The 13758-nt window shown below is 39.8% G+C and overlaps 1 protein-coding gene across 1 annotated transcript in view; it reads right to left on the minus strand.

The window, feature by feature from the left end:
- Nucleotides 1-4714: 4714 nt before the first annotated feature.
- ADGRE1 (adhesion G protein-coupled receptor E1) overlaps nucleotides 4715-13758 on the minus strand; it is a 46965-nt gene continuing 37921 nt past the window's right edge. Inside the window, exons 19-22 of the mRNA XM_060146709.1 lie at nucleotides 11545-11636; nucleotides 7767-7935; nucleotides 7556-7660; nucleotides 4715-4777 (exon numbers count right to left, since the gene is read on the minus strand). Of these exons, the coding sequence (XP_060002692.1) occupies nucleotides 4772-4777; nucleotides 7556-7660; nucleotides 7767-7935; nucleotides 11545-11636 (372 nt within the window). The 3' untranslated portion in view covers nucleotides 4715-4771. The remainder of the gene's footprint in view (nucleotides 4778-7555; nucleotides 7661-7766; nucleotides 7936-11544; nucleotides 11637-13758) is intronic.

Raw genomic sequence — 13758 nt, forward strand, 5'->3', positions numbered from 1 at the left:
CCCCATATCCTCAAGTCCATTCTCTAGTAGGTCTGTGTCTTTATTCACGTCTTGCCCCTAGGTTCTTCATGAACAACTTTTTTGTTTGTTTGTTTGTTTTAGATTCTATATATATGTGTTAGCATACGGTATTTGTCTTTCTCTTTCTGACTTCCTTCACTCTGTATGACAGTCTCTAGGTCCATCCACCTCACTACAAATAACTTAATTTCGTTTCTTTTTATGGCTGAGTAATATTCCATTGTATATATGTGCCACATCTTCTTTATCCATTCATCTGTTGATGGACACTTAGGTTGCTTCCATGTCCTGGCTATTGTAAATTGAGCTGCAATGAACATTTTGGTACATGACGCCTTTTTTTTTTTTTTTCCGGTATGCGGGCCTCTCACTGTTGTGGCCTCTCCTGTTGCGGAGCACAGGCTCCGGATGCGCAGGCTCAGCGGCCATGGCTCACGGGCCCAGCCACTCCGCGGCACGTGGGATCTTCCCGGACCGGGGCACGAACCCGTGTCCCCTGCATTGGCAGGCGGACTCTCAACCACTGCACCACCAGGGAAGCCCCATGACGCTTTTTGAATTATGGTTTTCTCAGGGTATATGGCCAGTAGTGGGATTGCTGGGTCGTATGGTAGTTCTATTTTTAGTTTTTTAAGGGACCTCCATACTGTTCTCCATAGTGGCTGTATCAATTTACATTCCCACCAACAGTGCAAAGGGTTCCCTTTTCTCCACACCCTCTCCAGCATTTATTGTTTGTAGAGTTTTTGATTATGGCCATTCTGACCAGCGTGAGATGATATCTCATTGCAGTTTTGATTTGCATTTCTCTAATGATTAATGATGTTGAGCATTCTTTCATGTGTTTGTTGGCAACCTGTATATATTCTTTGGAAAAATGTCTATTTAGGTCTTCTGCCCATTTTTGGATTGGATTGTTTGGTTTTTTGATATTAAGCTGCATGAGCTGCTTGTAAATTTTGGAGATTAATCCTTTGTCAGTTGCTTCATTTGCAAACATTTTTACATACTCTTTTTAAATGTACTTTTTAAAGGTTCATTTTTTTCCCTAGAACTTGATTTTGAAAATATTATTGATGAGTTTGCTTCTAGTAAAACAGAGAAAGTAAAATTTTCATAAATTCTGGTTGTTATAAATAAAATATTTAAATTTAAAATAATATTTTACATCCTAATATCCTTACATTTCAACTTTTCAATTTTTTTCAACTACTTTAATGATCTGGGATGGGAAGGCACATTGTCAGTGGTCAATAAATATTACTTGACTGGATGGATTTGTATTTTGCAGTGGGAGGACACCATAAATTATTTGGATTGTAAGAGGACAATGTTATTGCACTTTATGGGATTTAAAAACTATGCAGGTTTTATCCTAAGTCTCTTTTCTCTCTCTAGTGGAGGCATATGAGACATGGGGGTGAATAAATACACCAAGCTTGATGTTTATAGTAAGAAAAAATCCTATTGTGGAGATCACAACTTTACCCACTTACTTTAGAAATATAGGATTCCTGAAGGTGACTGTATTTTAAACCAACATGTAACACTGTTGCAGAAACAGATAAAGCCTTGCACAGATCTTCTTCAGAAAGAACTTTAATTCAACCGTTATAGATTTATAGGTCCTAATAACTAAGAGGAAATGGAGATCCAACCTTTCTCTTTGTCTATTTCAAGTTGTTGCAATCAAATACAAAATGTTGACAACCCATTGGCTACTGTGTCAGATGGGGCAATTGCCACAAGTAATGTTTCATAGCAAACCACTCATGAAACTAAGTGTCTGAAAAAAATGAGGCTTGATTGTTCCTGCTGAGTCTGTGGGTTGGCTGGGGCAGTGTGCTGATCTTGGCTGGGCTCACTCATATGACCACAGTCAGCTACAAGTTGGCTAGGTGGCTGATTATGGAAAACCTCAGCTGGTATAATAGGATTACTAAACTGTCTTCCATATGTTTCTCACATATGTCCAGCAGTTTATCCTGGGCATATTCTCATGGCAGAGGCAGGTATGCAAAATCAAGCAAGATTAACCATGTAAAGGGAAAAAAGAATGGCACACTCACTTTTGAAACCTCTGAGTCACACTTGCTAATATTCCTTTGGCCAAAGCGAGTCTCAAAGCCAAGTCTGAGTCAGAGTGGGAAGGAGTTACAAAGTTGCAGGGGAAGGGGTGTGGAGACATGGAGACACGTCTTGAGGCCACTGATGCAATCAATCTACCTATATTGGCTAAATGTAAGAGCTGTGCAATCTCATTTCAATATCCCTTAGAACTGTCACCGCTGTACTGAACACTCTGGATAAGCCAAGCATTGAAGACCCACCTATCATAAATGAACCCTTGTTTGTAAACATGTGTCAACCCCCTCCCAAGTTGTGGCTGCCACAAATGACAAAAACCAAGCCTCTGACAACCAAGTTTAATGTTGCTATCAAATTGTCCAACACATGATTATTACTGAGCCAATTGAATCCTAAGTGGTAAGTTGATTCAAAGTAAATATTTAATCTCTTCTCTGTGTCCCCAAGAATTCCTGAGGTCAAAGGAAAAGAAGGCAAGGGGCCAGGGGTCTGGAAGAGGAGCTCTGTTATCAAGAGCTCAAAGCCCAGCTCAGCCACCTACAGCTGTGTAATGCTGAGAAAGGTACTTAAGCTCTCTGGGTCTCAGCTTTAAAAGGAGAGAATTCATTCATTCCCTCATTCATTCAACGTATTTATGGAGAACCTACTAAATACAATTCTCTGTACAGATGGAGTTCAGAGTTTGTTGGAGACACCCCCCTCCAAAAAGGGAAATTATAGTACAGGGCTAGAAAGCATGAAGTTGTACAAAAAGAATTAATAAACAGAGTGCTAAAGTAAATAGATTTGGGAGGTTAAATAAGGGAGTTCTCAAGTCCTGTGTTGATAGCAGAGCCCAAGAAAAAGAAAGACTTCTCTTCTTTCCTGGCAAGGACTCAGCCAATAAAAGCCTTGGACTCTTTGTTTACTATAGCCCTCTTAACTTCCTTTTCCTCTCTTTAAAAGAGTTCTCTTTCCCTTGCTGTACAGGAACTTGCATGTGGCTCACCACACGTTGCATATTGCAGACCCTGAATTGCAATTCTCCACTGATACCAAATAAACCCATTTTTGCTGGAGAAATATCTGACAGTCTATTTGTTTCAGCTCAACAAAGCCTTAGGAGACACACAGAGATGATATCTAATCCTACTTCAAGAGATTCAAAGAATAATATAATATAGTAAATCAACTATACTTCACTTTTTTAAAAAAGAGAGATTCAAAGAATATTTCCTAGTGGAAGTGATGACTAAGCTGAGACTCAAAGAGAGGATAACAATGAATCAGATTTTGAGGAAAAATGTCATAGGAAGAGGGAATGGCAGGTGTAAAGTCCCAAAATAAATGTTTCCTTTCTGGCTTTAAAGACAAGCTGAGCTATCGGCATGGAAAACAGAAGAATATTCTAGAACATTCATGAGTACAACACAAATCCCCTGGGGATCTCATTAAAATGCAGGCTCTCTGTGCTCTAAAGCCCGCGAGCCACAACTGCTGAGCCCACACGCCACAACTACTGAAGCCCACGTGCCCTAGAGCCCACGTGCTGCAACTACTGAGTCCATGTGCTGCAACTACTGAAGCCCGCATGCCTAGAGCCCATGCTCCACAACAAGAGAAGCCACCACAAAGAGAAGCCTGTGCACCACAACGAAAAGTAGCCCCCATTCACCGCAACAAGAGAAAGGCCGTGCACAGCAACGAAGACCCAACGCAGCCAAAAAGTACATAAATAAAACAAAATAAAAAGTAAAAAAAAAATGCAGGCTCTGGTTCAGCAGATCTGGGGTGGCACCTGATGTCCTACTTTTCTAACAAGGTGAGGCTGATTCTTCTGGTCCACAGACTACACTTTGATTAGGGAGCTATTAAAGTGGCCACAGAGGGGAGATCTACATGTTGAATTTTCACTTCCTTCTTGTTTTTTCAATTGAAGTATAGTTGACTTACAGTATTATGTTACTTTCAGGTGTACAGCATGGTAATTTGATATTTTTATAGATTATACTCCATATAAAGTTATCATAAAATATTGACTATATTCACTCTGCTGAGCCTTACATTTTTGTCACTTATTTATTTTACACCTAGAAGTTTGTACCTCTTAATTCCCTTTGACTGCTCCTACTTAACAACATAACTCTTTTAAGTGTTTCTGCCTATACGTGTGTGTGCTTTATGTATCCCCTGAGGCTCTCCTTAAATCTTACTGACCATTTCTATAAAAGCAGGAGGGTTCTTTGTTGAAAGGTAAGGCAGTCAGTCAGAAGACACATCATTTATTGAGGGCTACTCTCTGTGTCAAGCATGTGATAGATGCTGGAGAGGCACTCTTGAAGCCACACATCCATGGACTTAGGACAAAACAAAATGGTAGCCAGAAGTTCTTGGTCCCGCCATTGCACTGTGATCTGTTATCTCCGCAAAACTCTGGAAAGTCAAAGAGTTGCAGAACACGGAAGATAAAATGGTAAGCTGGAACAGGAACTCTTGTTTCTCAGCAGGGCATGAAGCCATGGGAAGACCATCCCACATATCCGTCCATGATCCGAATTTCCCAGAGAGTTCTGGGGCTGGCAGGATCCTGCATTTCCATATTAAGCCGAGAAGAAGATTTCAGAGAAGGCTCCTGCTTTCCTGAAATGTTGTTTCATAGTGTATTTGAAAGCAAGAAAGGACTTTAACCCTGTGAGAGAAATTAGAATCAGAAACAGTGGCAGGATTAGTACACATGTGGGTCCAGGGATCAGATCTATGTGGGCATGGGTCTTATAAATACAGACAGAGGTAAATATGGCAATAAAAACTAGAAGGATAAACATTTAAATGTTAACAGTGATTACGCCTAGTGTGGCAGGCACTGTTGGCAGACCCAAAAGCTATTCTCAACCTCTTTACTATTGATATTCCCATTCTAGAAGCTAGAAAGCAGAATACTTGTTTTTTCAAATTCCTTTGTAACTATGAGTAGTCATATGATTGGTTCTGACCAATTAGGTGAAAGAGAAATCTGCTAAGGGGCTTCTGGAAAAGCTATTATTTCCTATTAAAGGGAGAAGGTTGAAAGGAGAGATTACCACTCTGCCCCATCCCTCTCCTTCCTGCCTTGAACGTGGTCACAATGTCTGGAGCTATGGCAGCCATCTTGCAACCATGAAAATAATTGATGAAAAGTCAACATGCTGTCAGTGGAAAGGAAATCTAGGGAGAGCTTAGATCCTTAACAACACCACTAAGCAACAGAACCAATACCAGCAACACCTAACTCTGGACTTCTATTCTTGCAAGAAAAAGAATTTCATATTTATTTAAGCCACTGGATCTTAGTTACTTGTACTTGGAATACATCAGTGAAAAAAAATAAGACCTTCTAGTGGGGGATGGAAGACCATAAAAATTAAATGAGATGAATAAGGAAATTATAGTGTTAGAAAGTGGAAAGCATGGAAAAGAAAATCAAGACAAGGTGCGTGGAGGAAGCATGAACACCAGGGTAGGGGAATAGGAGGCTGCACAAAATACAGTTGTCAGAGGAAATTTCATTGATAAGAAATGACTGGAACAAAGATTTGAAGGACGTGAGGGAAGTGAGGGAGTTGTCCATGCAGGTATCAGGACAAAAACATTCAAGGCATTCAAGAGCATTCAGTTCAAGTTTCCTAAGGAGGAAATGAGCCTGCCATGTTTGAAGAATCTTGAGCAGGCCAGTGAGGGTGGAGCAGAGTGAAGTGAGAGGTCAATTAATAGAAGACAAGGTCAAAAAGGAAAAGAGAGTCAGATCAAACAAGGCCTTGTGGGCCACCAGGAGGACTTTGGCTTTTACTCTAAGGTGGGAGCCATGGAGTGTTGTAGGCAGAGAAGGAATGTGACCTGACTCAGGGGTTCACGAGTGCCCTCTGGCTGCTGTAGGGAGAATAGACCAAAGGTAGGGCAGGGAAAAGGCAAGAGAGGCAGCAGGAAGAACACTTTTGAGGCTATTTCCATCATCCTGGCTAGAGACTTGGACTTGGACCACAGTGGAAGGAATGAAGGGAAAGAGAAGCGATCAGACTCTGGATCCATTTTGAGAAAAAGTCATCAGGATTTGCTGATGAATCAGAGATGGAAGAGAGTGAGAAGAAAAGCAGAGTCAAGGTTAACTTCACACCTTCACTCCCGAGCAATAGAAAAATAGAGGACCCTATGTGGAAATGAGAGGTAGGGGAATCAGAAGCTCATTTGGAATGTGTTACATCTGTGACATCTATTAGACATCTAAGTGGGGGCATTTGGAAGGTGGCAGGTTATATGAGTCTAGAATTCAGGAGAGGGGGCTAAACACATTATTTATAATTTGGGAGTCATTGCTAATAGATGGTGTTTGTAGCCATGAGATTGGATGAGATCCATTGTGTAGAGGAAAATGTGCGCTTCGAACAAAAATGATGCATTGTTAGAGGATACCCCTTTGGGTATTATCTGATCTATGGTGGAGCTATTTTACAATTCTGTAAATTTTAAATAACTGACAGTGATGGAAAATAATTTCATGGAAAAATCTGTTTTTCCTTTACTTGCACTCTCATTTCAATATTATTGAGATTATATATGTATTTAATTCACATATATTAATACATAAGTAATACACATATATGAATTTTAAATATATAATACTAATAATTATATATGTCTGTATAATTATAATTATATGTATGATTATATTATATATTAATAATTATATATAATGGCTTTATATTTATAATTATGTATAAAATACAATTATGTATAATTTATAGATATTATATATGAAATTTATATATATTATATATTTATATATTATATAATATAAAATTTACATGTTATAATGTGAATAATTATATATAATGTCTGTATATTTACAATATGTATAATTATATAATATATAATTATATGTTCTATATATTACATATAATTATCAATGAGGAAACCAGGCAGATGTTATAATTGGTTCAAAAGAGAACACAAGAACATACACATATATAAAGTAGTAATATTATGTGTTATGTATACATTGTGAACACTGTGTACATTATATGTGTGCTATGTGTTACGTGTACATTATGTACATTGTACACATTATATGTATGATGTACTACACATACACGTCTGTTCTTTGCGTTCTCTTGTGAACCAGTTATAACACCTGCTGCTTCCCTCACTGATTAATGAGCAGAATAAAATCCTTGACAGATGCTTATTTTATATCTGTGAGTCATGATTTTGTCTCTTTTAGTTTGCATAGCTACTGAGGGGCAGAGCTGGCATTTAAACCCAGGCAGTCTGGCTCCCAAACCCCCACCCTTAAAGCCCAAACTTTATCAAATGAGTTAATACCTGTGTACGTGTTTAGCTCACAGTAGGTACTCAACATACAGTGCTGTCTAGTATTGCTAAGAAGCAGACATTCTGTCTGACCAGAACCCGCGTACAACATGCAGACTCTCACCGTTTTGGAAGTGGAAGGAACAGATGACAGTACGATCCCTGAGGTCTCGGACTGGGAGCTGGGTTTGGTCTTCCTGGTCATGCATCTTCTGTATTCTTCCCGTACCTGAAGGTGGAGACACATCACGGGGAGTTGAATCACTGCAGGGGCATGTGTGGGCAGAGGCATGAGCCCTGGAAGGAAGGGGACTGGGAAGGCGGCAGCTACCTACCTGGCGGTTGAGCAGACAATGAATGAGGAAGATGAAGGCTCCTTGCAGGCTGTTGATGATGGTGAACAAGTAAGCCATGATATTGGCCATGGGTCCAAACTGGAAAATGCCCAACACCCAGGAACACCCCAAGATGAAGATCTGAGCAAAGGCTTTGAATGTCAGTAACCTGGAGGGGAAGATTTGCAGAGGATAAGGTTCTAGGAGGTGGCTGCTGTCCTCATGGGCCACCACTCTCCCAGGTTTAGCCTGAGGCTGCCACCATGTGACCCGTCACCTGGGTGAGAATAAACGTGGAACAGAGGCTCCAAGCCTAGAGGTAGGAAAATCAAATCCTACAGACGTTGAAAAGGCAATTGGCCTACAGATACACATGGACACAAAGATGTGTGGACACACGTATTTAATGCAATATTGTCTGTAGTAATAAAAGGCTAGAAGGCACTATTTACAATAGACGAGACATGGAAACAACCTAAATGTCCATCAACAGATAAAGAAGATGTGGTTTGTGTATATATATATATATATCTCACATATATGTTGTAAATATATGTATATATGTGTGTATATATGTGTACATTTCTATGTATATATATATATACACACACACACACACACACACACAATGGAATATTTACTCAACCATTAAAAAGAATGAAATAATGCCATTTTTATCATACTAAGTATGATAAAGTATGTAAGTCAGAAAGAGAAAGACAAATACCATATGATATCATTTACATGTGGAATCTAAAATACGACACAGGTGAACTTATCTACAAAACAGAAACAGAGTCACAGACATAGAGAACAGACATGTGGTTGCCAAAGTGGGGGGAGGGGGAGGGATGGATTTGGGGTTTGGGATTAGCAGATGCAAACTATTATATATAGAATGGATAAACAGCAAGGTCTACTGTATAGCACAGGGAACTATATTCAATATCCTGTGATAAACCACAATGTAAAAGAATATGAAAAAAGAATATATATATCTATCTATATATAAAACTAAGTCACTTTGCTGTACAGCAGAAATTAACACAACATTGTAAATCAGCCATACATCAATAAAAAAAATTTTAAAGGCTAGAAGGACCTTCCTGTCCAAGAATTTGGGACACATTAAGTGAACCGTGAAGCCATCATATGAAATACTATGAAGCCTTCCTTTTTATTGGAGGCGAAACTCACATACCATAAGATTAACCATTTTGGCCACTGAAAGTGTGCAACTCAGTGGCATTGAGCACATTCACAACGTACAAACATCATCACCATCCAGTTCCAAGACATTTTTATCACCCCAAAAATAAACCATGTACCTATCAAGCAGCCATTCCCTATTTACTTATCCCCCAACTAAAACAACCCAAACATCCACCAACAGATGAACGGATGCACACAATGTGGTCCATCCATATACTGGAATATTATTCAGTCATAAAAAGTAATGAAGCACTGACGCTCGCTACAACGTGGATGAACGTTGAAAACATGCTGCTCAGTGAGAGAAGCCAGACACAAAAGGCCACACAGTGTATGATTCAATTGATAAGAAATGTCCAGAATAGACAAATCTATAGAGATAAAGAGTAGATTATAAAAACTTTTTTTTTTTTTTTTTTTTGCGGTACTCAGGACTCTCACTGTTGTGGTCTCTCCTATTGCGGAGCACAGGCTCCGGGCGCGCAGGCTCAGCGGCCATGGCTCACGGGCCCAGCCGCTCCGCGGCATGTGGGATCCTCCCGGACAGGGGCACGAACCCGTGTCCCCTGCATCGGCAGGCAGACTCTCAACCACTGCGCCACCAGTGAAGTCCCTTGTTAGTTGTTTTTAACCTTAAGTATTGATATGATGTAAGCTACATAATATGTGGAAAACACAAAGTGCAGAATAATACGTACAGTATCCTATCATTTATGTAATGGATATATAAGTATAGAATGTTCTGGAAGGAAGGTCAACTTAAGCAATAATGGCTGCTTAGGGTAGGAGGGATCTGGGGACCCAGGGGGTCAGGGGAGAGATAGAGAATGACTTTATATGTGTTCCCTTTTTCACTACTTAATTTTTCTTACCATTGTATGTATTAACTTTATTTTAACTTTTTGCACTAACTTTTAAAAAATAACTTTAAAAAAATATTCAAGGGGAGTGAGGGATTGGACACTGACAGGAAAATAAGTAAAGGACGTTATCAGTTTACTGCTGATAAAAGCTAGACAATGTCTGGTTTGAGTAGGTTCTTAAAATGAACTTTAGTTGAATGATGAAGTTAAGAAAACAAATGGCCTATAAGAATATGAAAAAGTCCCACATCTGTAAGATAAAATATATATATATGAAACTAAAATAATGAGATTGTAAATTTCATATATTAATTCAGGAAAACAATAAAAATGATAAACACTAGTGTTGGCAAAGCTGCAGGTAAACAAGCACTATTGTAAATGGAAACATTTTCTGGAAAACGATTTGCAATATATACTAACAGTGTTACAATCCAACCTACTCTGACTCAGGCAATTTCATGCCTATTATTGTATTTTTTTTGAATTTTATTTAATTTATATTTTTATACAGCAGATTCTTATTAGTTATCTATTTTATACACATCAGTGTATACATGTCAATCCCAATCTCCCAATTCATCCCACCACCATCCCCCCTCCCACTTTCCACCCTTGGTGTCCATATGTTTGTTCTCTACATCTGTGTCTCTATTTCTGCCTTGCAAACTGGTTCATCTGTACCATTTTTCTAGATTCCACATATATGCGTTAATATATGATATTTGTTTTTCTCTTTCTGACTTACTTCACTCTGACAGTCTCTAGGTCCGTCCACATCTCTACAAATTACCCAGTTTCATTCCTTTTTATGGCTGAGTAATATTCCATTGTATATATGTACCACATCTTCTTTATCCATTCATCTGTCAATGGACATTTATGTTGCTTCCGTGACCTGGCTATTGTATATAGTGCTGCAATGAACATTGGGGTGCATGTGTCTTTTTGAATTATGGTCTTCTCTGGGTATATGCCCAGTAGTGGGATTGCTGGGTCATATGGTACTTCTATTTTTAGTTTTTTAAGGGACCTCCATACTGTTCTCCATACTATTATTGTATTTAATAACAACAGATGTGTAAGAAGATTTGCCTACAAGGGTATTTCAAGATAGGATGGTTTATAATAGTAAAAAAAAAAAGAAAGAAAGAAAAAAAAGAAACAACTTAAATGTCCATAAATAAGGGATGATTTAAATAAATTGTGCTAGGTCTTTACACTGAAACACTATATATAAAAAAAAGATATTGTCACCAATTTCTAATAAAATAGAAAAATATTCATTACATGTTGTTAAGAGAAAAATGGTTATAAAAATAAAATAGTATGATTCTGGTTTTGTAAATATGTACACATAAGTATGCACAGTAGAAGAATTAGAGAATATATTAATAGTTCTCATACAGGAAACACTCACTCCTCCTAGGAACTGTACTAAATGCTTCATAAGCCACACGAAATGGGCAGTGTTAGCATCTCTGTTCTACAGATGAGGAAACTGAGTTTCAGAGAGGTTATGTAACTTGCCTAAGGTCACACAGCTTTTAAGTGGCAGTGCTGAGGTTTGAGACAGCCTGATCTAGACACTGTGCTATTCCATTTGGGGCACAGGACCAGGCTTACAAAAGGTACTCAGTGAACATTTGGGGAAAGAAGGAAAGGAGCCTAGAAGAGGAGGGGAAAGGAAGGATGGATGGTACCTGGTGTCTTTGAGCTTGGAGACTTCAGTACTGACGCTAGAAATCTGCTGCCTCAGGATCCACAGTGTCCCAGTCAGGAGGATGGAATTGATCTACAGAGTCAAGCAGAAGGGATGGAGAGATTGGATATACAAAAGGATAATGGCCAGACCATCTATAAAAATAGAACTCTGACCCACAGTCTACAGTAACCACTGCAGGAAGCCACACAATAACTGACCCCAAATGACCAGGACTTGACTAATAATTGACAGCCTCCCTCATTTCTGCCCCTGATTCCAATTTAGGGCCAAAAGGAGAAAGCCAGTACGTAACCCTAACCAAGCACATAGAATGCCTTGCTTTCAGTTAGCCTACCCATAGGGTCCCCATGCCTACAGCCTCCAAGCAGGGCACACATGAAACCTTCCCTTTTTTCCTCTATAAAGCTTTCCCACTCATCTGCCTGTTTTTTAGTCTCTGACCAATGCAAGCGCTTTGACAATGCAAGTGGTTGACTCCCTTACCATAGCAATCTCCTAATAAACAGCCTTTGCTTGCTCTTGGAAGACCTTGGTTTATTTCCACTGGATGCATCTGGGAAGTTAGTATCAAGACCAGTGCCCCATCATGGGTTGAATTATGTCCCCCCACCACAAAAAATAAGATATGTTGAAGCCCTAACCCCCAAGACCTCAGAATGCTACCTTATCTGGATATAGGGTCTTTACAGAGATGATCAAATTAAAATGAAGTCATTAGGGTGGGCCCTAATCCAATATGACTGGTGCCCTTATAAAAAGGGGAAATTTGGACATAGAGACAGACATGCACAGAGGGAAGACAATGTGAAGAGATACAGGGAGAAGACTGACATCTACGAGCCAAGGAATGCCTGAGGCTACCAGAATTTGGAGAGTAGACGGGAACAGATTCTTCCCTATAGAAGAATCAGATTCAGATGGAGAAACAGATTCAGATGGAGCATGGCCTGCTGACTCCTTGATTTCAGACTTCTAGCTTCCAGAACTGTGAGTCAATAAAATTCTGTTGTTCTAAGCTACCCAGTTTGTGATACTTTGTGATGGCAGCCCTAGGAAACTCACACATGGACCCCCAAAACCTGATAGAAGTAAGCAAAACCCCTCTGGAGGAATAAAACCTCAAGAATTCCCAAGATTTAGCTCAGTCAAATATGAACTCACAGTTAACAATTACAAATGACTCAAGGAAACAAGCCACCATGAGTGAGAGTCAGAAGACTCTCATCTTGCAGGACTGTAGAATCTAGATTGGAGGCAAGGAAGCAAGGAGATGGTACTCAACCTCCCCAGGCTTCCCAGAGAGTAGAAGGGTGGCTCCCAGGGGATGGGAAGATGTTGGTCTAAGGGTACAAAGTTTCAGTTATGCAAGGTAAGTTCTAGAGATGTAATGTACAACATGGTGACTTCTGTTACAATACTGTAGTATATACTTGAAATTTGCTAGAAGGGTAGCTCTTAAGGGTTCTCACAACAAAGAAAGAAAAGGGGAAAAATGGTAAGTATGTGAGGTGATGGATTTGTTAATTAGGTTGATTGCGGTGATCATTTCACAGTGTATACCTACGTCAAAACATCAAGTTGTACACCTTAAATATATATAGTTTTTGTCGATTAAACCTCCATAAAACTTTTTTTAAATCTCCATGGGGCTTCCCTGGTGGTGCAGTGGTTAAGAATCCGCCTGCAGGGGACACAGGAGCCCTGGTCCGGGAAAATCCCACATGCCGCGGAGCAACTAAGCCCATGCTCCACAACTACAGAGCCTGTGCTCTAGAGCCCGCGAGCCACAACTACTGAGCCTGCGTGCCACAACTACTGAAGCCGGTGTGCCTAGAGCCCGTGCTCTGCAACATGAGAAGCCACCGCAATGAGAAGCCCGTGCACCGCAACGAAGAGTAGCCCCCGCTCGCCACAACTAAAGAAAGCCTGCGTGCAGCAACAAAGACCCAACACAGCAAAAAACCAACCAACCAAACAAAAAAAAACCCTCCAGATTTCCCTTTGCCTCTTTCCCAACATTTCCCTCTCCAACCCTCCCCCCGCCACCAACCAATTGCTCTTAATTTCTTCCTACCTTTTCTCTTATTCAACATCTGTACTCAGATGAGAGCAATAGACCCATTCTTACTGAAACACAAAGGATTGATAAGATTGTGGTCCCTTCCAGGGGATTTGCACGCTGGCATTAAAA

This window comes from Lagenorhynchus albirostris, chromosome 3, assembly GCF_949774975.1.
Source record: "Lagenorhynchus albirostris chromosome 3, mLagAlb1.1, whole genome shotgun sequence".
NCBI lineage: Eukaryota > Metazoa > Chordata > Mammalia > Artiodactyla > Delphinidae > Lagenorhynchus > Lagenorhynchus albirostris.